Here is a 22,082-nt window from a genome sequence, read left to right on the forward strand (position 1 = left end):
ATAATCTTTGTAATAGATAAAATCGGGGTTTCCCGAAAAAAAATATTTTTTTCGATGCCAAATGTCTCAAATGAAACGTCGAGATTCACAGATTTTTTATTTATATTTGTTGAAGATCGGAAATCAAAAACAAAACGAGCGAGTCCCGAAAAAAAATAACTTTTTGAAAAAGAAAAAAAATTCGGAGTTGCAGCAACATTTTTTTTATCCTATTTTAAGACATTCGACATTAAAACATTTTTTTTGTGAAAACACCGATTTCATGTATTCCCCGTGGGTGATTTTTCGGTTTTCAAAAAGACTCAAACCTTGGCACGCAATGATCCGGAAGTTGCGATAAGCAGAAACTTTGGTGGTGGTATATTGATGTGCTGGGATGGCTTTTCCTTCCGAAGAATGCTTCCGTTGGCGTGGATTAACACCAAAATGGAATCGGAGGACTGCGTAGACATGCTGAAGATAAGTTTGATTGAACATGGTGAGGGATTGATGAGTCCAGACTTTGTTTTTCAGCAAGATACTGCTGCAATCAACAACTCAAAATTGACGAAACAGTGGTTTGCTGATAAAAATATAGAAGTTCTCGGGCGGCCAGTCTGTTCTCCGGATCGGAATCCGATTGAGAACCTTTTGTCTATACTTGCACAACGTGTTTACGAAAACGGCACGCAATTTGACAGCGTATACCAACTCAAATGTCGGATTCGTGAGTGCTGGGAGATGATCTTACAGGAAAACCCTAGGAATACTGATTTTGTCCATGAAATCGCGTCTAATTGAAGTGATCCATAAGAATAGCTTATCTGTTATTGAAGGAAAAAATGGATTGTGTATTTCGCTCAATGTAGTAAATAAATTCCGATTGAGCTTAAATTTTGCATAGCAAATGTTTTCGCGGGTATCAACATTTAGCAGGAAGTCCCATTTGAAAAATCGAGATGACTATTTTCATTGGCACCCTAAACCATACGTTCTGCCCCATATTTTGAAAAGACGCTCCCAGTTGATTTTTGCCAAAAAATTGAGAAGACAGAAGATTTCGACATTACATGCAATTTGAAGACATTTGCCCTGAGTTTTTATATTCGAAAACCCCGATTGCATGTACTCCCTTTGGGTGAATTTACGGTTATCGAAAATCTGAAAATTTTGACGTCTTTGCGACACTAGTAAATATAGTCCGAATGTGCTAAAATTTTGTACAGGTTTATTTTGTATTTTTTTTTGGGGGAATCAACATTTTGCGAAAATTCGTAACGACCATTGGTACTCTAGTGGAAGCTTTATTTTGCCGATGATTGTTGGCTTTTGAAATAGGAACTTTTTTAGATGTGATACAATAAATTGACTAATTCTCGGTATTTTTCGAGGGAATATGTGTTAGTATAAAAATATTACCCATATCTTGGTTATCAAGCGGAACCTTCTGCATTTTATAACTGTATCGAGTATCGATTTTTTCTTCCGGTGCGTAAATCTTTCGTTCAGAATTAATTCCCGTGTTGTCAGGAAATTTATATTCTTGAAAATCGATTTTTTTTTCAAACTAAAACTAGACTCTATGAATTGGAATCCATCATTCCTCCCCATAGAAAATCAATCTTTTCGCTTGTCTGACCTTGAATGCACTACTCTGTCGGTAAAAAAAATAGTTATGCAAAAGCGACAGATTGCTCCTTTTGTATGTCCTTGTGGAACTGCATTAACCTTCGTTATGCATAGTGAATTTCTTAAGAACACGACTTATTTCTTGAGGAAAAATGAAAGGAACCTTTCATTCCGAACAAAGCAGCATTCTGCTTTCCCCGCGTGCACACAATGAAAACCTGCACAATCAGATAAATGCTATAATCCTATTCCTGCTTGCTTGTCAGAGCCCGATGGCTCTTGAACTTGAATCAAAAGAGATTTCCATTTTCCGCAGCCTTCGCTGGGGAACAATAAAGGATCACCGCGTCGCCTCTCGCGTACACAAAGTGCCAAGTTGAGACTCGTGCACAAGCCGATGCCGATGTTTTTTTTCTCTTCAAATATAAATTTAGAGAATAATGACGGAGGAAACAATTTTCGAACCTATCCCAACATCCCCCGCGCAACAAAGAAGTCGGTCGTGTTCATCTCTCGAGTTTCAACCCGCAATAAAGCACAATGTTGTGGCGCGCAGGACTCTTGCCGAACACGAAAACAATTCCGCGAGACTTGGAGCACGTATGATGGGTACTTCCTTTCCCCGTCGAGACTCGACTCTCCGTCTAGACTGTTTCTGGGCTGAGACGCGCAATGTGAGATGCTGTGCCACATCCTCCTCCCTTTCGCCCACTTACTTGCGGTTTGCCGATGTGTGGTTTAAGGCCCCCGGCTCAGCGAGTAACGCGAAAGGATGAATGAACACGTACGTAGTGTTTCGTTCGGTTGTTTAGTAAAGCTGGAATGGATCCAAGAAATGAGGTCAAATCGAAAGGCGTCGTCGATATAAATGGCGGCATTTCCATCATTGACCGTTGATAGGTTTCCATGGAATACACTACGCATGTTTCGGCTTCAAACGGACACCGGTCTATGTTTGAAGTGTGCCGCCCAAATATTTACAGTCACCCATTGAAAAGTAATATATTTTTACAACTCTATCTTTTGGCAAACAAAAACAAACAAAACTCTTATCTAAAAGAGTTCTCGTTATACGCAGTTAATTGAACGGTGGCCCGCACCGTATCTGGAATTGGCCGAAAAAAACACGATCATCGTCTGCTGACTTCGGACACACTGACCATTCACCGATAAGCTTGTCTCCAGCCGAGTTGTATCCCGATAATCCTTTTGTTCTGGCTGATGAGTGTGTTACGTTCGGACATGAATGAACTTTACAGGTACACGATATGGAGAGAGAGGTTTTTATTATCTCTCTTGGATATGCGAAAGCGAAAGGTAGGCCCGAAAAAGGACGAGCAAGACGGACAAGCGAGTTTTTCGTAGAGATAAAAATACAATTCTGTTTAAGGAACCGAACAATTCAATTAACACCGTATCATAAATCGAGACAATCATCATTTAGAGGGATCTCTGAGGGATGCAATGCGATGGCCAAAGGCTCTGACGTCGCGACTTGATGACCCCTTCTTATCTGCACGCAAAGTGCTGTTGTTCGGGTTGTGTGGTGTGGTTACAGTCTTGGTTCCAGCCGAATCCTGAAGCCGTCGGTGCGCTTCAGTATGATATCCGCCTGGAGTTTGAAGTCGGACTCCTTCAAATCGGACACAACCCGATAGTTGCGGAGGATGGTCGATAAGAGCACCTTCAGCTTCAGCATAGCGTATTTCCTACCTGCAAAGGATTGAGAACACAAATCGGGATGAGCGGTTAGGAAGATTGATGAGATTTTCCGAGAAACACTTACCGACGCAACTTCGTGGGCCTGCGCTGAATGGAATATAGCTGTAATAATGTCGGGACTGAGTGCATTCCGGCAAAAAGTTATCCGGGTTGAACACATCTGGGTTGGGATAGATGTCTTCCCGGTGGTGCAATTTATACGTTCCGATCACAACCGTCGTTCCCGCGGGGATTATATAATCATGCGAAGCCAAACGTACTTCCTCTGTAGTCTTCCGAGCAATTACCGGAACCGGGGGATACATGCGAAGTGTTTCGAAGATTACCCGCTCCAAATATTTCATCTCCAGGGTGTCACCGAAGGTGGCCTTCCGTTTGGTATCCCCGAAGATATGTTTCAGTTCTTCATAAACTCGATCCTGAATTTCCTGATGAATACCCAACAAACACAACACAAAACTCGACCCGGCGGCTGTTGTGTCATGGCCCTCGAACATGATCGTATCCACTTCCTCTTTGATCTCCTCATCGCTCAAATCGGCCCCAGTTTTGGCGGTTTCGATCATCAAGTCCAGAAAAGCTAGCCGACGCTTCTCACCGATATCGTTCTCATCGTTGAGATCCAAATCGTCCGTCAGCATTGAGCCCTGTGAGATCACCGGTCTCGTTGGGGAACCCGGTGATAGATCTTCCGCTTCTTTGGCGATAATTTCCGATAGCGTAGGCGACGGAAGTTTACCTTCGGCGTAGTTTTTCTCGAAAATTTCTTTCTTCTGCTTGACCACTTTACGGGTGAGGCCGTGGATGATACCGAGCAGGCGGTCCTGTTCGCGCTTCACGCTCGTCAGATTGAACAGCATATCCGGGCGGAGGTAGGCCTTGAGCTGGCGCGTGTGCAGGATGTCACACATTCTGTGAATGGGGGAAACGGTTTATTAGCGAAAATATTTACAAAAATGGGTTTATAATATAATCAGAATAAGATAATATACACACTTATACATGTAGTGTTGATATTTTTAAAACATTTATCACTAATTACTTACAATTTCGAAGAACTTTGAGCGATTTTTATTATTTTCGTTTGATATTCAATCATTCTTAACCAAATTAAATCTTCAACTTTCTTGTAAAGTTATAAAGTGAAAGTGAAAGTGTCATCGCATTCTGTTTCCGACTCGCTAGGTCTGAATAGCTAATTATAAGAATTCTTCTCCACTTGATCAAAAAGTTATCATTCTTTTAGTGTTAATTTGAAAATAAAATATAGTGCGATGGAATCCTTCCGCCAATATTTATTATTGCAAAATGTCCGCTCTGTGGAAAATTTCAGATTATTTTGAAGAAAAATGTGTTCTTTATGAGCAATTTCACGCCTAATCAGCCGTTGGCCCGATCCTCGCCGATTTTTCGAAAGTTGGTTCCTATGACGGAAACTACCCTAAACTACAATATCTATTATCATATGACCAATTTGAATTACGAAGGGCGTATTCAAAATCATGTAATTTTCTTTTAAAATATCGCTACACTAAATCCAGAGAACGGTTAGTCCTAGGATGAAACTTTGTGCATAGTTTTTAATGTAGATTCCATTTTTTCATGTTACTGTTCTTAGATGTAACCATTTCACAAAGTAATGAAACTTTATAAATTTTCAGAAATTCATATCTGCATTTTGGTTGGAGTTTGTCACCGCGTCAAACTTTGTTAAGGGGAAGGGAATTTCAATTGGATGGGTTTTCAAAAAAAAAATATACAAGGAAAATATAGAAGGGAAGGTTTTTTGAGACACAAAAATTTTTAATATTAAATTCATTTTTAAACGGTTTAATTTAGCTTGCCTTGTAATCTGTGTGTATGTTTGTATGTTTGTTTGTATATCCACATTAACAGAAATTAGACCCCCTTCCTGTTGACCGATTGATTTGAAATTTGGAACACACCTGTATCCCTGTAGTCATTATAAAACTGCGTATTTATGATCTTGAAAATCCAAGATGGCGGCCGCTACAAAATGGCTGATCAAATATTTTCTCAAAACCTCATCAATATGGGTTTTCCAAAACCCCATCAATATGGGTATCAAATGAAAGGCTTGACTAGTAGAATAGGTTATTTATGATAAATGTAAATCCAAGATGGCCACTACAAAATGGCGGACTACACATTTTTTCAAAACCTCATTGATATGAGTATCAAATGAAAGGGCTTCTTCTTCTTCTTCTTCAATGGCACTAACGTTCCTAGAGGAACTTCGCCGTCTCAACGTAGTATTACTTGCGTCATTTTTATTAGCACTTAGTTGAGATTTCTATGCCAAATAACACGCCTTGAATGCATTCTGAGTGGCAAGCTCTAGAATACGCGTGATCACAGTGCAAGTCGGAGGAAATTTCTTTGACGAAAAATTCCCCCGACCAGAACGGGAATCGAACCCGAACACACGGCATGTTAGTTATGACGCTAACCACTCGGCCACGGGAGCACAAATGAAAGGGCTTGACTAGTAGAATACGGTTATTTATAAAAAATGCAAATCCAAGATGGCTGCCACTACAAAATGGCGGACTACACATTTTCTCAAAACCATATTATTACAGGGTTTTGATATGTCAAAACCTCTATTATTATAGGGACTACATATTATGTCAAAACCCCATTAATATTGGTATCATATGAAAGGGCTTGACTAGTAGAACACAGTTATTTATGAAAAATGCAAATCTATGAGGGCTGCCACTATCAAATGGCGGGCTGCATATTTTCTCAAAACCCGATTAATATGGGTATCAAATGAAAGGGCTTGAATAGTAGATCACAGTAGATCATGAAAAATGAGTGGGTTATATCTATGATATAACCGCAAGGTTGACGTGGAACTACCTTAGCTTAGCAATCATTCGTTTGTATTGATTAAATTCTTGATAGAGTGAAACAGTTTCCAAATTCATTTGAGTTCAATATATTTGCTCTGTGAGTGAAAAAAATGAACAAATGCCGTGTAAAGTCAATTCATTTATTGTGATTGATTGTTCTTCGTTACAAGTAAATTTAATGACGGACCTTTTACGTTTGGTATGATGACTAGAACAAAATATATGTACGGAAGAATTATCAAACGTTTGATGAACCAGCCTAAGGCTGAAAATCTTTCCAATAAAGACAAAAAAAAATTATCAAACGATTATTTTATTTTACATTTCCCTCTGAAGTTTACATCCCAAAGTGTACATACTTCTCGAATCTCGAATTTGCTTGAAACTGGGAAGTTCATTCGCTTCTAGTGTCTGCACGATTTTCCCAGGTTCCTAAGTTTAGAAGATCATGTTAGGACAGACATATTCCACTCTGCACAAAGGCAAGCGAGGACAAAAGTACTCGCAGTTTGCATTTATTTGCAGAGCCGATTTCCCCAGAAACCTCGGTTTTGAAGTCTGTGTTAGGGAAACACATTTTAATCGGAACAAAAATACCCCCGATTTGTATGAATTCGCAATGCCGATTTCCCCACGCTCCATGGATTTGAAATCTGTGTTAGGGAAACACATTCCAGTCGGAACAAAAATACCCCCGACTTGCATGAATTTGAAATACCGATTTCTCCAGGCACCTTGGTTTAGAAATCTCTATTAGGGAACACATTTCGGTGGGAACAAAAGCTCCCCCTACTTTCGTGTGTTCTTCTTCTTCTTTTTGGCTTTAAGAGGGTTTAAACTTTTCAGTTCACTCGCCTCTAGGCTCTTTCGTGTGTTTGCAATGTCGATTTCGCTGCTTGGTTTTAAAGTCTGTGTTAGGGAACATTTTTCGATGAGAACAAAAGTCCCCCTACTTTCATGTATTTGCAATGCCGATTTCCCCAAGGCTGCTTGGTTTTGATGGCTGTGTTAGGGAAACCGTAAATCGGGCCAATCAAAACGATGCAGTTAGGGCGTTTAGATAACGCCTAATATTTTACAGTTATTCAATTGTTTATCTAATGAAAAACAACATTTTGTTAGTTGCGATAGATGCGTAGAAATATTCCCTATCAAGTGATGCAAACATCTCTCCTATCCAGTACGAAATGTTCGAGCTATAAGCATTCGAAATCTTTCATTTTTTCCTGCATGTTCTGTGTTTAGGTTTTCATTTTACCCTCCATATATTCCGGTTAGACGTAGTCCCACGTCAAAAATCCAAATCCAAGATAGCCGCAATTACAAAATAGCAAATTACTTTACTAAACGGTTTTATTTAGCTTGAACTGTTCGTATGTATGTAGGGTTGTCCCACATTAATAGAAATTTGACCAATAGGAACTGACCGAATTTATAAAACACCTTTAAACTGCATATTTTGAAAAATCCAATTTATTCGCCGCCGCAAAATAGCTGATTCCATATCATCTCAAATAAAAGTTGATTGAGATATGTGTATCAAACGAACGAACTTGACTTGAAGAACACACTATGTATTTTCTGAAATCCACTCAATATCGGTATCAAATGAAATTTTTTGACTGATAGAATACAGTACAATGGTACTAATGAAACAGATAATGTACTAAAAACTGGAAAAAATAGGTAAAAAAAAACTTTTAAGTTAAACGGTTTAATTGTGATTAAACATTATAATGTACTAAAAGCTAGAAAATAATTTGACAAGTAGCAGTTAGCAGTTATCACACCTCTCCTTTATTAGTCTAGGGCATTGATAAGACTAAAATTGATAAGACTAAATGATAAGACTAAAGGGCATTGATAAGACTAAAGCAGCCAACCCAACGTTGCATGACGCAATAATTGCACCATCGCGAGAGTGCGATCTCATCAGCTGGGGCAGGAGCCACAAGATCAACAGCAGTATTGCGAAACATAACCACATCAGCGGTAGCAGCAGACACCTTCAGCAGCAGAATAGCAAATCTAAATGACGCAGCATAGTTACTGAATGATCCAATGCATAATTAGTGAATGATTCTAGAACATATGAATAAAGTGTAAATAGTTTTGAACACCATGCTTTCACTCTGCGCTACTCCAACCCGCATCCCATGAAAAGTTTTCTTAAACCATTCCGAAAGAGTTGACATGCTCTTTTCAGAGCATAGAGCGGAGCCAGAAGGGGCTCCCACCCGGAAGAGTAAAGCGTGAGGAACACAAGGGTTCCTTCCACGCCCCGGTTGTCTCCATGAGTGGAGCAACCGTCGATATACAGTCCACCCCAGTTCTAACCAGACGGAACATCTCCCTCTTCCTGAAAAAATATGTCACCCTTCTGAACTCGAGTAGACCGCGAGTAATCAGTGTCCTACATTGTTAACATTAGAATTAAGGAAAAATGTTTATATATACAGTCAAAGCTCTCTAGAACGACAATCTTTATAGCGACAAATCTCTCTATAACGACATGTTTAAAGGTCCCTTCGAAATCTCATAGAAATTCTTTTCTCTATTGCGACATTTCTCTATAACGACCTTCCCTATAACGGCAAATTATCGCTTCTATTTACTAAAACATAACATTCTCTATTGCGACAAAATTTCAATTTCACTCCCCTCATAGTGTGTGTGTCGAACGTAAATAGTCTATGTTGTGTAAGGTTTAATCAACTGTGTTCACGCCCAACTGATTTAAATTTTCGGATACTTACAAAGACAGCAATTCAAGCCATAAAAGATAGGGAAAGCTTATTGAAACAAATTAATCGAAGAATTGTGGTACAAGAATCCCGTCCTAGAGCAAAAGAATAAATTACATTTTGTAATAAATTTAAAAATGAATGTGATGTTTACGCACTGACTGACGGAGCATTCAACAATGAAACTATGAGCCCACCCTCTCAAAACCAGCAAGCAGGTGCTTTTCAGATTATCTATGCTGGTTTATTAACAAACAAACAAATCAATAAACAAATTACCCTTTTCTCTATCTAAAGGGTGTTCGGATCAAAAAGTGGTCAACTTAAATTCGCCGTATTTTTTCTAATCATTCATATAAAAAACCTGATCACCCCTCATTTTGTAGGTGTGTTTGTGTAGAATGGTGCCTCTATTTGGATTTTGACATTAGATCTTTAGTTATCAAAATGGCGTCAAAGCAAGAGGAGCGACGAATCAAAATTTTGTACATGGGTTGTGAAAATCCAAACTACACGCACGCAGAAATAGCAAAATCGTTGAATGTGACCAAATCAACCATCACCAAATTAATAAAAGTGTTCGGGAACGTTTGTCGACAACTAGAAAGCCTGGATCTGAGGGAAATCGAAAGCCGGGAGCCGCAGTGACGAACAGAAGAGTGGCTAGCGCTTTCAAGCGCAACCGCTCCGTTCGAGATGTCGCAAATAAGTTGGGAATATCGTCTACAACCGTGCATGAAGCTTAAAAACGATCCGGACTATCGACTTATAAGAAGGTAGTGACTCCAAATCGCAACGATAAGCAAAACCTTACGGCAAAAACAAGATCTCGGAAGCTGTATACGACATTGTTGACAAAGTTTGATTGCGTGGTAATGGACGACGAAACCTACGTCAAGGCAGACTTCAGACAGCTTCCTGGACAAGAGTATTATACAGCAACCGGAAGGGGAAAGGTGGTAAACATTTTCAAGCGTATTAAACTATCAAAGTTTGCCAAGAAATATCTCGTATGGCAAGCTATCTGTACCTGTGGCTTGAAAAGCGACATTTTCGTTGCAACCGGGACCGTCAACCAGAAAATTTACGTGGAAGAGTATTTTCAAAAGCGTTTGCTGCCTTTCCTGAAGAAACATGACTTGTCTGTGCTGTTTTGGCTAGATTTGGCATCCTGCCATTATGGAAAAAAGGCCATGGAGTGGTATGCCGCTGACAAGATGCAGGTTGTGCTCAAGGATAAGAACCCTCCCAACACACCAGAACTTCGTCCAATCGAAAAATATTGGGCGATAGTTAAGCAGAACCTTAAGAAGACCCAAAAAACTGTTAGCAGCGAGAAGCAGTTCAAAGCAAACTGGCGTTCTGCGGCGAAGAAAGTGGATAAGGTGACTGTACAAAATCTGATGGCAGGCGTCAAACGAAAGGCTCGCCAATTTGGACTAGGTCGACCGGGATCTTAACTGAGTATTTTTTCCGTCTTTTATACATATTGAACTTCAAAAAGAAATATACTTTGATTTTTTTGTTTGTTTTGTTTGACCACTTTTTGATCCGAACAACCTTTAGAGAAAAATTTGTATCGGACGAATGAGCTGAATTTCACATTTATTGTTTAATGTTTTTAGTTCTAATAGTTATACGTCGATTACTTTTGTTTCTAATATAATTTGATTGTTTTGCGTGAGCTTGGGCGTTTCTCTCCTTATAGCGATATTTGAGCTCTTTCACTGTACTTGTCACAATACAGTTAGGAGTTTTGCTCCTTTAAGCTTATGTAACTGAGCCTGTAAAAATAAACGATTAAAAAAACATAAATTTTTGAGTAGGTTTTTCAACAGTTCATTTACACAGCGTGGCGCATATATTACCTTTACGACGTCAGTCGAACAACTGAACCACTTAGGAACCAACACGCTCGATAGTTACAGCGCGATCGTAATTTTATTTCCTTCAGAGAGCGTTTCGTGACTTATGCGCCACGCTGTAGCGTTATTTTTTCTAAGTATTTCAATAATTTTCCAACAAATCTTCTCAAAATGCAAAAAACAAAAATCCGATTTTTTCGGTTTTTCTGACCGGGGTTAAGGGGGTACTTTAGTGTAGAGACACGAGTTTCGGACGTTTTTTCGAGCTCTGTAAAAATAAAACAAAGAGTTTTTTTTGTACTATTCATTATATCATTATTTGTTCATCTATCTTTTAGCAACAGAACCAAAATTGAACGGAGAACAAATATTCATAACTAGAATAGTTAAGAGTTGATGAAGTGAGAGTGTTAAAAAAAAAGTTTTGCCATGGCGTATGGGATTCCAGCCCTTCTTGTTATCTGAGACAAAAAAAAACGAACAGATTCTGAATCAGTAGAGATGCCGCTATCGCATGAACCTCAGACAAGTCAAAAATATCTTTTTTGACAAGATGGCGGCCGTTTGAAGAAAAAATTGCTGTTTTTAAAACGTTTCCCGATTTTTTAAAAATATCAAAATTTGAAAAATATTATTTTTCAGAGTTTTTCAGATGCATACAGATTGTATTCAAATAATGAATCGGTTCAGTAGAACTTAAGATATCGTGTACGTCAGTTTGAAAGAACTAGTTTCGAGAAAAACGCGTTTGAAGTTCATTGCTATGGCCGTACCAGGATATATACCGCATCACTAAGTAGGCTCTAAACTCGGTAAATAATACGATTTTCGATAAGTCCTTTCTGGGGTATATTCTTGAATGCCTAAACTACAAAAAATATAAAGGAAAAATTTTGTTTTTTTTTCAAATTTATAGACTAGAAAACTGCCTTAAAATCAGGAACGGTGTACTGTTTCCAGATGTTATATGAAATAGTGTTGCCAACAGTATACAAGAACTCTTGATCACTCTTTTCCTGGACATCGAGCCAGCACATACATAAATTCGTCGTAAATTTATGTTATTCGTAGGTAAATAAATTCATCTAGCTCGAAACACAAGGTGTTTTTAGTGGTAAAGTTATTATAAATTAAAAGCTTTTTTTTAACAGGTGACATTTTGGAGATTGTAAATGTGGTCTCGTCTTCAAGTATTAGGTGTACCGGTAAGTTTCTTTGGTTTTACAACAGATGGCGTAACTTGATTATTATTCCAGTGAATCAAATTTCTAGACATTCGTTGGAAAGCATACTGTTATTGCGCATCTTTTTCATCTACCGACCACAATTGATGCGTTTGAGCCGTGCACTGAAGGAAAAACGCCCACAATACTAGCAAAGACACGATCAAGTTATTTTGCAGCACGACTATAATCGGCCGCATTTCGCGAAACCGGTCAAAACATACTTGGAAACGCTGAAATGGGAGGTCCTATCCCATCCGCCGTATTTCCAGACATTGCTTCGTCCGAGTACTACCCTTTTCGATCGATACAACATGGCCTGATTGACCAGCACTTCTCCAATTTTGATTAAGTCAACAATTGGATCGATTTGTGGTTAGCCGACAAACTGGCCGATTATTTCCGCAAAGGGATCCGTGAATTGCCAGGAAGATGGGAAAAGGTTGTGACTAGCGATGGGCAATACTTTGAATATTAAATTTGTAACCATTTTTGCACTATAAAGAATTAATTAAAAAAAACGAAGAAACTTACCGGTACTCATTAATATCTGGTATCGGACCGGATAGTGAGTCATTGATCCGGCACTTAATGCTTTATTCTCCTTATCCGATATCCTACAGGATAGCAAATATTGACCGGATAGGCCGGATACCGGATAGTTACCGTATATCCGTACCATCTCTAATTTTTAACAATTTATTTATTTTTTTGAAAAAAAATGAGTTAATTTTTTGAAAGTTTTTGTAAAATTAAGAAATGTTTAACGAAGAATATAACATTGAATTGCAATGTTAAGGAAACTTATTATTTTAAAAACTATAATATCTCGAAAGCACTTCACTAAAACACTATGTTAACAAATTTTTTTGATGTTCAAAAACTAAAAGATAATATGTTTATATGGGTTTCCGTAATTATTCTCTCAGAATTTTTTCATTACAGTAGTTTCAAAGAATCATTAGAATATAAAAAATAATAAAACACATTTACAATACAAAATAAAACACATTTTTTATCAGATTAATTAGTCTAATTCGAATTAGTTTCAAAGAACGAGTCATAAATCGTTCTTTGAAACTAATTCGAATTAGACTAATTAATCTGATAAAAAATGTGTTTTATTTTGAAAAGCATGGAAAAAAAGCTATGAAAGTTCCTTAAACACTACAAAATTTGAAATTCTTCACTTCTGAAATTATATCTAATTTCACATACAAGATAACAAGGGGATATTGTTTACTTTGTTCAGTTCTTGAATAAATTTTTACAATTGCTGCGAATTTGTTGTGTTGAGTAAGAACGATTGTATGCTTGATAAAGCAAAAAAAAAACAAATAAAGGATTTTTTTTTTTCATTAAATTTGATTCTCTGTGAATCATCTACACCCAAAATTGATTTTAAGCTCATGTTTCGTCATCCCGGTTTATTACATTAAATGAGCGTAAAAATGACAGAAAATGCCATGACTCACAAATACTGGTAAGCATTTGTATAATATATATGGTACGGCAATACAAGATTAATACGAGCGAGCGAAACACCGAGATGGATATAGATCTCCCTAATGCTAGAACGTGTTTTCTAGGAGTAAAATTAGAAAACGCTTTCCAACTGCAATTCGTAATGAACTGTAATACTATCACGCTGCTCCCCAACAGCATCATTAGCTATGTGGATAGCGTGATCGTGTAAAACAGTCTTGCATTCCAGCCGGCCTTGGTTCGATTCCCGTTGACGTCGTTTGGACTTTTTTTTTTGGGTGCAATCCCAAAAAAAGAAAGAGATGTCTGCATCCATACATACAAACATTTTAAAGCGTTGGGGAGGAGATGGCATAATTTGCCTATTTGATGCTTCAATACATGTTTTCTGTCGAAAATGAAATGCTTTCTGACAATGCTAGTTTGGGTGTAGGCATCTAGCTTTTGAGCGTAATGAACTCGCTCTTATGGATCTTCTAAACCATAATAATTTTTTAAAGCTAAAATTTAACCGTAGTACTACAGGGTTTCCATTGCGGGCTTCCGAAAGTATGCAGCCCTGCGCTGACAACCGTTTGACATAGCTGTTAACCAAAGCGTCATATCGTTAGTTGAATGTCTGCCATTTTACAATATGGATCGTTTTAGCATCGCACAACGTGTTAATTTTGTTAAATTATACTATAAAAATGATGAAAAAACGGCAAATGTTTTTCGAGCATTACGGACGGATTTTGGTCGTCATGGACGGCCTACAGAGCACACAATCGCTAATGTAGTGCGTAAATTCGAACAAACTGGATCCGTAGCGGATATTGTGAAACCTGTGCATCATCGTAATGTGCGTTCGGCCGAAAATATTGCTGCTGTTGCTGCCAGTGTGGAGGAAGACCCGAATGTTTCGATTCCACAGCGTGCTCAGCAATTGGGCTTGTCAAACACATCATTGTGGCGAATTTCGCATTTGGACTTACATCTACATCCATATAAAGTCCAACTGGTACAAAAATTAGAGCGTGGTGACCATGGAATGCATCGGGCATACGTCGATTGGGTGAACGAACAACAGCAGCAAAATGCTGAATTTTCGCATCAAATTTTCTTCAGCGATGAGGCACATTTCGAGCTCGGTGGCTATGTGAACACCCAAAATTTCCGTATATGGGGCTCAGAAAATCCACACGTGATTGTTGAGAGGCCATTGCATCCGCCAAAAGTCACTGTTTGTTGCGCATTATGGTCTGGTGGAGTCATCGGGCCGTATTTCTTTGAAAAAGAGAACGGCGAGACGGTAACTGTGAATAGTGAGCGCTATGGCCGCATGTCAACCGATTTTTTTTTTTGCCACAAATTGAAGATATGGATACGGATGACATGTGGTTTCAGCAGGACGGTGCCACGTGCCACACAACACGACCGAACATGGCCATATTGCGAACGAAATTTGAGGGACGCATAATTTCGCGTTTTGGTGATGCCAATTGGCCGTCCAGATCATGCGGTTTGAGCCCGCTAGACTTTTTTTTTGTGGGGTTATGCGAAAGACCGTGTCTATGCCAACTCTCCGCAAACTCTTGAACATTTGAAAGACAACATTCGCGAAGATATGACCGAGATACCGCCCCATATGTGCTGAAAAGTCATCGAAAATTACCTGTTCCGGATCAAGGTGTGCGAGGAAGCCCTAGGTGGACATTTGAATGATGTTGTATTTCACACATAATGGCATAAACCAAACTTTGATTTGAAATAAAAGTTTCATCTAAATTCGAATTCTAAGTGTGTTTTATTTCAATTTACTTTCGGAATTTAAAGTTGGAAAACCCTGTACTATGATGAAATATAATCATAAAACAAATCAAACAACTCCACTTACTTCATTACCGCCATCGCGTACTCGAATCCCTCCTTGTTCTCACCGGTTCTGGTCGATCCCATCGCCGTTTCCAGCAGGATATCCACCGTTACTTCACTCATGTAATCATGTACATCAAACTCCTTCCCAACCTCCTTGCGCATCCTCTCTACCACCGCCAAACTATTGTCATTGAACAGGTCGATAAAAGTCCTTAACACATTCATATGGAACGCCGGAGCTATCAGCTTCCGGTGGGATTTCCACTTTTCACCACTGCTGATCAACAGTCCATCTCCGAGCCATGGTTGAAAGAACCGATACTCGCTGGATTTGGTCAAATGCACATAACTGTTCAGAATAATTTCAATATCTGCCGGTTCCGTTAGAAACACTAGCAAATGATATCCCAACCAGCCCCGGGCCACACTCCCGTATATGAAACTCAACTCCATCCCTTTTCTCATCACTTCGTCGTGGCTTTTCCCTAGCACCATGTTGGCGTTCCCGATCAGTGGGTATGCCTTGGGGCCGGGTATTTTATTTCCCAGTTTCACATATCTTCGTGATTGCATCCACAGATGAAACAAGGTGACCGCGATTATGACCAGGACCACGAATACCACTGTGGGCCTTACGATGGTCAGCAGCAGCCCACTGCGCTCGGAAATGACTTCCACACTCATCCTCGCAGCATCCGTGTTAGTATTCGCATCCGAAACGGTCGCGTCGGGGAGGACGGACAAATTTTGTCAAATTATCTAATTAGGTAGACAATTGCAGCAGCGCACAAAGATCACCGAACAACGAGTGTGCGTCGTGCGACGCGCTAACGAACCGACTTGCTCAATTTACGACACAGAACGTTTTATTTATAATCGACACTCTCGCTCAGTGGCGATAAAAAAAGGCTTTCGGTGGTCGTTTAAGCAAATAATCAAATCGTCCCGCCAATCGCGATGTATGCATAAATGCAACGCGATGCACCCCGCCCGCAGCTCGGAGCCGCAGGGCGAAAGGATGATTACATCGGAAATTTATCGTATCAATAAACTCTTAATTACATTCTAATTGATTTCTGTCTTTAGCTGCTGACTGTCACGTCGAGCTGTCGGGGTTCATTGCGATTCCGGCCGGGGTTCAGTCCGCGGGGCTGCCCTAGAAACCGTGGCCGCAGGTCCGTGCGGTCTCGGTGGGAAGTGCAATTTTTTACGTTGCACTTTTTATTGCCCGATGGATTCGGGCGCGTTTGACGTGGCGCGAGACCCTCAACTGCGGCTAATAACCGAACCAAGGTGGCCATCGAGCGCGGTCAGAATTTACATACGATTATGACCTTCTTGGCAGCGAAAGCGAAGGAGAAAAGTGTCTGCGTGTGTGTGTGTTTGCGTTTGACATAAAATTGAAATGTTAATTTTGAAATTTCGTCTCTCGATATAATGCAATTCAATGTCTGGGCCTTGAGGGGGCCTTCATCGAGCACTTCTTTTTCACTCCTTTTAATTAAGCCATCCGCAGAGCGGAGTATACCTGGAGCGCCGCAAAGAATTGGTCCAAAGTCGAAGTAATCGATTATGATATGAAAATCCCCCGTGCAGTGGACAACGATTTACAGTAATTGTGGAAGACAAAATTACAAATTATTTTATGACTCGCATTTTGTGGCTATCATAAATGATGTTCTACAACAAGGGCAGTGGCTTTGAGTACGGACCACATGAACTGATCCTTCAAAATATCGATGATGTTATATTTTGCCATTGACCACCTTTGAGAGGTTTAATTTATTTATTAAGACTTCGAAACATTCTGAGGACCGTGTTGAAGAACATAACATTTTCGATACTTTGTTTTATTTATTTGTCGTCAATCTACGCAGAGCAATACATTCTCATACCAATACATACTACCTGATACTACTTACTTGAAACTAAAAAAAGATAGCTAGATAAGTAATTCATTCAAGTAATTCACGAATTTAACAAGTTATATATACGAAATATTTATTTCGTCAAACCAGCGTAGACTACATAAGTTACTCAACTATAATAATGATGGGAAACTTAACTGTGTACCATTTTATTACGACAGTTTTCAGCATTGACCGTGACATGGTTACATAAACTATTTCGCTGTGTCCGTTACAGAGGCTCATAATACGATTGATAGGACTATAATTGGCGTAATTTGTTTTTCGGTAATCTATGAAATTGTTAGAAATGTTAGAGTTTCTCAGATGACTAATGGGTGTGTAAAACATTAGATTCCCTAACATTTCTTCTGAGTCCACTCGTTGTGTTATGATGCCAATAATTAATAGAATCATGGCAGAGTTTCGATGATCTCTTAAGCTTTTCATATTGATTAGCATGCAACGCCTGTAATATGATATATATGTACACCAAGTGTAAAAGATGTGAACTTCATTTTTGAACATTTGAGAGTATCCTCCATTTTGACGTAGAACTACGTTTTTCATTAAGTCATTAAGGGCGGCAAATCAGAAAACAGGTCGCGTTTTTATGAAATTAAGTTAACGTTAATAACTATTTTTGCCGCGAACTGATTTTGACGATTTACATACCAAACGAATCGGAAATTCCCTAAGATTTGTTTGATATGCTATATCAGCCATTTCATGTCAAACCGATATAGTGGTTCTTAGATTTCCATGAAAAGTGGTACTTTTGCTCTCTATCACAAAACATTACACCTGTACTTTTTTATTTTTTTATTAGGATGCCCATTTCCATTTTCGAAGGGGTTCGAAAACCATTTTTTCCACTTTTTGTGGAATCAAAAATGCCTTTTTTTTTCAAAAACTCATTACTTTTGAACCACTGAACTGATTTAGATGAGATGATATCAAATTAAAGCGAATGAGCTAGCCTTTTATGAAAAAATATTGAACTTGCAAAAGCAATGGATTTTATTTTCGTAATTATTGATTGCAGTAGTTTTTTATTGTTTTCATGGCTTTGGACTAGAGGGCGCTATATTTTTGTATATTTTATCTGGAAAGCTGAGGATTTTTTACATAACATATTTCAATATCGAAGATGCTTTTTTTTTCGTTTTTAAGTTATGATTTTTCAAAGTTAATCAAAGGATCGAAAAATAATTTTTTCCCCATTTTTGCCACTACTTTTGAACTACTGGACCGATTCAGATGATCAACATATGACGGATTACGCGCCAACTCGTCTATGGGATTGGCATGACCCTCTCAGAACTTAATGAAACTTTCTGGGCGTGAAGACCCTACTTAATCAAGCAACTTGGCATACTTTTTTTTTATTATCTTTATGATTGGGCAGTTCAACAAAATGACAAATGTATCACGAAATTGAATTTCTGCTATGTATCCAAAGAACAGCATACAAAAAAGGCAAGTGAACTTGAGGAACTAATCAATCACGCGAAAATAATATCGTTAACACAAAAATTTCATTGCTTTATTCCTGTAGATGAAAATAAAATCGCAGCTAAAAGTTTTCAAATTCAGTAGATGATCCCAACATCTTCAAAATGTTAGATTAAAATGAAAAAAATACGGAAGACATGACTATTTTATCTCTTTGAATATAAGTCAACATGTACATGGTATAAGATCAGATGAATAAAAAATAGTTTAATGTCAAAAAAAATGTCATAAGTTTTATTACATTTGAATTGAAATAAAGACCTCTAAAACACTCATTCAACATTTTCATTATTATTATTTTATTATTTTTTTATTTTGAGTTGGCTTTCTGCACTGAGAGAAGAAATAAACTTAATTTCAACAAAATATTGAGAAAGTTTTTGTTATAAAAACTTTTTTGCCTTGAATATGCACAAATTGCGATGCATGAAAGAGTTGTAGGGCACATATTTATCTACCATTTCATAAAAATCTGAGATGACCGTTTTGAGGAAATCGACTTTTAATTTTTAAAATCGATTTTTTTCAATGTGAGATTTCAAAAAATATTTTTTCAGTATTTTTTTCTGAAAATTCAATTATTTTCCTAAGACTCTTCCATAGATCACTTTTTTGTAAGACTTACAATTTTCGAGTAAAAAAATTTATAAAACAAATGGTCAAAAATATTTGGCCCTTTCCATATGTTAGTCTAGATAAATTTTCGGAAAACTAAGTATGCCAAGTTGCTTAATTAGGTAAGGTCTTCTTGCCCAGAAAGTTTCATTAATTCTGAGAGGGTCGTGCCAACATCTGGTCGAGTTAGCGCGAAATTCGTCATATCAAATTGAAGCTTATAAGTTAGTTTTCTTTAGAAAAATATACTTTTGCAGAAAATGTTGATTTTCGTTTTTGTAATTATTGATTGAGTTAGTTTTAATAGTTTTTCGGTTAAAGATAGTGGGCGTCCTATTTTTTCCCTGGAAAGCTGAGAATTTTTACATAACATTTCTTGATATCAGAGGTGCTTTTTTTCGTTCGCCCTCTAGACCAAAACCATGAAAACAATAAAAATCGACTGCAATTAATAATTACAAAAATAAAATCCCTTTTAGCAAGTTCAATAAAATAATAGTTCATTGGCTCCATTTTATATGTCGATCATCTAAATCGGTTCAGTGGTTCAAAAGTTATGAAAAAAAAGGCATTTTTGGGAAATAGTCGAAAAAAATGATTTTTCGGACCACCCTGAAATGGAAATGGGCACCTCAGTGAAGAAATAAAAAATACGGGTCTAATGTGTTGCGACAAAGAACCAAAATACCACTTTTGACGAAAATCTGAGAACCACTATATAGGTATGACATGGAATGGCTGCATATTAGGGTGCCAATGAAAATGGTCATCTCTAATTTCAAAAAGTTACCTCATAAAAAAAGTTCACCATCTCGAAAAAACACCCTAAGCCGAATTTCATCTTGATCGGACTTAAGGGAGAGTGGCGCAAAGCGGTCAAAGCTTGAGTTTTTTGAAAATCGAAAAATCACCCAAAGGAAATCGGAGTTTTAGTATTTTTTTTATGCTTTATGCTTTATGTTTTCAAAAAACTCAAATTTCAACGTTTATGACACCAGTAAATGAAGCCCGAATGAGCTAATATTTTGCATAGGGTATATTATCGTGCAAATCAACATTTCGTAGCAAGTTCCGAATGAAAGATCGAGATATCTTTTTTTTTATTGGTACCCAAAACCATACATTTCGTTTCGTACTCCGAAAAAAGACTAAGTCGCAGAATGCCGATTCTTGACAAAAAAAAAAATCGAGATGACACTAGATCTGGACGTTTCATGCAATTTTAAGACATTTGGCATCAAAACATTTTTCGAAAACCCCGATTTCCTTTACTCGCCCCTTGGGTGATTTTTCGACTTTCAAAAAACTCAAACGTTGACCGCTCCCTTAAGTCCGATTGAGCTGAAATTTGGCATAGGGTGTTTTTTCGAAGTGGTGAACATTTTGTGTAGGGTAACTTTTTGAAATTTTTTTGAAAGGTGCTCCCGTGGCCGAGTGGTTAGCGTCATAACTAACATGCCGGGGGTTCGGGTTCGATTCCCGTTCTGGTCGGGGGAATTTTTCGTCAAAGAAATTTCCTCCGACTTGCACTGTGATCACGCGTATTCTAGAGCTTGCCACTCAGAATGCATTCAAGGCGTGTTATTTGGCATAGAAATCTCAACTAAGTACTAATAAAAATGACGCAAGCAATACTACGTTGAGACGGCGAAGTTCCTCTAGGAACGTTAGTGCCATTGAAGAAGAAGAAGAACTTTTTGAAATTTCAGGGTCGATTTTTTCCCATACATTCATTGGCACCCAACTGTATATATATGTTCTGTTCGTTTGTGTACGCGTCAAAAATCCGAAAACTACGGAACCGATGGAGCTCAAAGTTGAACAAAATATAGAATTAACTTAAAGTAATGTAGTTACAAGATAAAAAATTGAAAAATTTGGAGAAAAGGGATTTTTCGAAATATCCAATTCTCTTGGTTCCAATGTTTCTTGTTCATTTTGATTACATTTGCCCCCACTTTCCGGAACGAAGTGCCAAATTAATGAATAAGTTTTTCAAGAACAACTTGAATAATTATAATATTACGCGTTGTGCTGATCAGACAGATTGTATGTTGTCAATTAACATTCCAATTCAGGTTCCTGTTCGGATTTCTTAACCATAACATTCGTAAACAAGCAACTTGTTGCGTATGTATGTAATTACTTCAAGAAAATACAATGTAAAGCATAATCATGTGCTTTACAAAACTGCTAAAAACCTATATGAAACTTGACAATTTATTCTAATCCCCTCTGGTTCTCAGGCCAGTGCACTCAAATGCCCCCAATCAAACAAATCCTTTCCATCCTCTTAACTCCTGCGCCACTGTTGCTTGTCGAGCAGCTTATTTCCATAACTCGTTTCGGAAACAATCGTCACACTGAGCGATATGTCACACTTCACTAATCCGATTGTTATGTAATTTCATGGATGAGCTGGGCTTCTTTTATTCCATCGGTAAAAGCAGGACAGCATTGGCAAACAGTCAGACAGACAAGCCATTGAACTGAAACTCTGATCCCGTTCAACGTTTAATCGTGACGTGATCAATACCACCGACTGTGTGCAAAGTAACGCTCCAGTAACGATTCAAAGCAAGCACCATGGATGATCGGCCCGGGGGCATTCTGCTGGAACAATGAACGGCTAATGATCGGTAAGCATGGTTCATCTTCCCCG

General features: G+C 38.2%; 1 protein-coding gene across 1 annotated transcript; it reads right to left on the reverse strand.

Moving 5' to 3' along the window:
• Positions 1–2,877: 2,877 nt before the first annotated feature.
• LOC129776375 (cytochrome P450 4g15-like) lies at positions 2,878–16,214 on the reverse strand. The gene is made up of 3 exons (XM_055781975.1): positions 15,403–16,214; positions 3,395–4,242; positions 2,878–3,321 (listed from the first exon to the last, which is right to left on the reverse strand). Exons 1-3 carry the CDS (start codon positions 16,065–16,067, stop codon positions 3,161–3,163), a joined length of 1,674 nt encoding a protein of 557 aa, XP_055637950.1. The 5' UTR covers positions 16,068–16,214; the 3' UTR covers positions 2,878–3,160.
• Positions 16,215–22,082: the final 5,868 nt, after the last annotated feature.

Source organism: Toxorhynchites rutilus, chromosome 1 (assembly GCF_029784135.1).
Source record: "Toxorhynchites rutilus septentrionalis strain SRP chromosome 1, ASM2978413v1, whole genome shotgun sequence".
Lineage (NCBI taxonomy): Eukaryota > Metazoa > Arthropoda > Insecta > Diptera > Culicidae > Toxorhynchites > Toxorhynchites rutilus.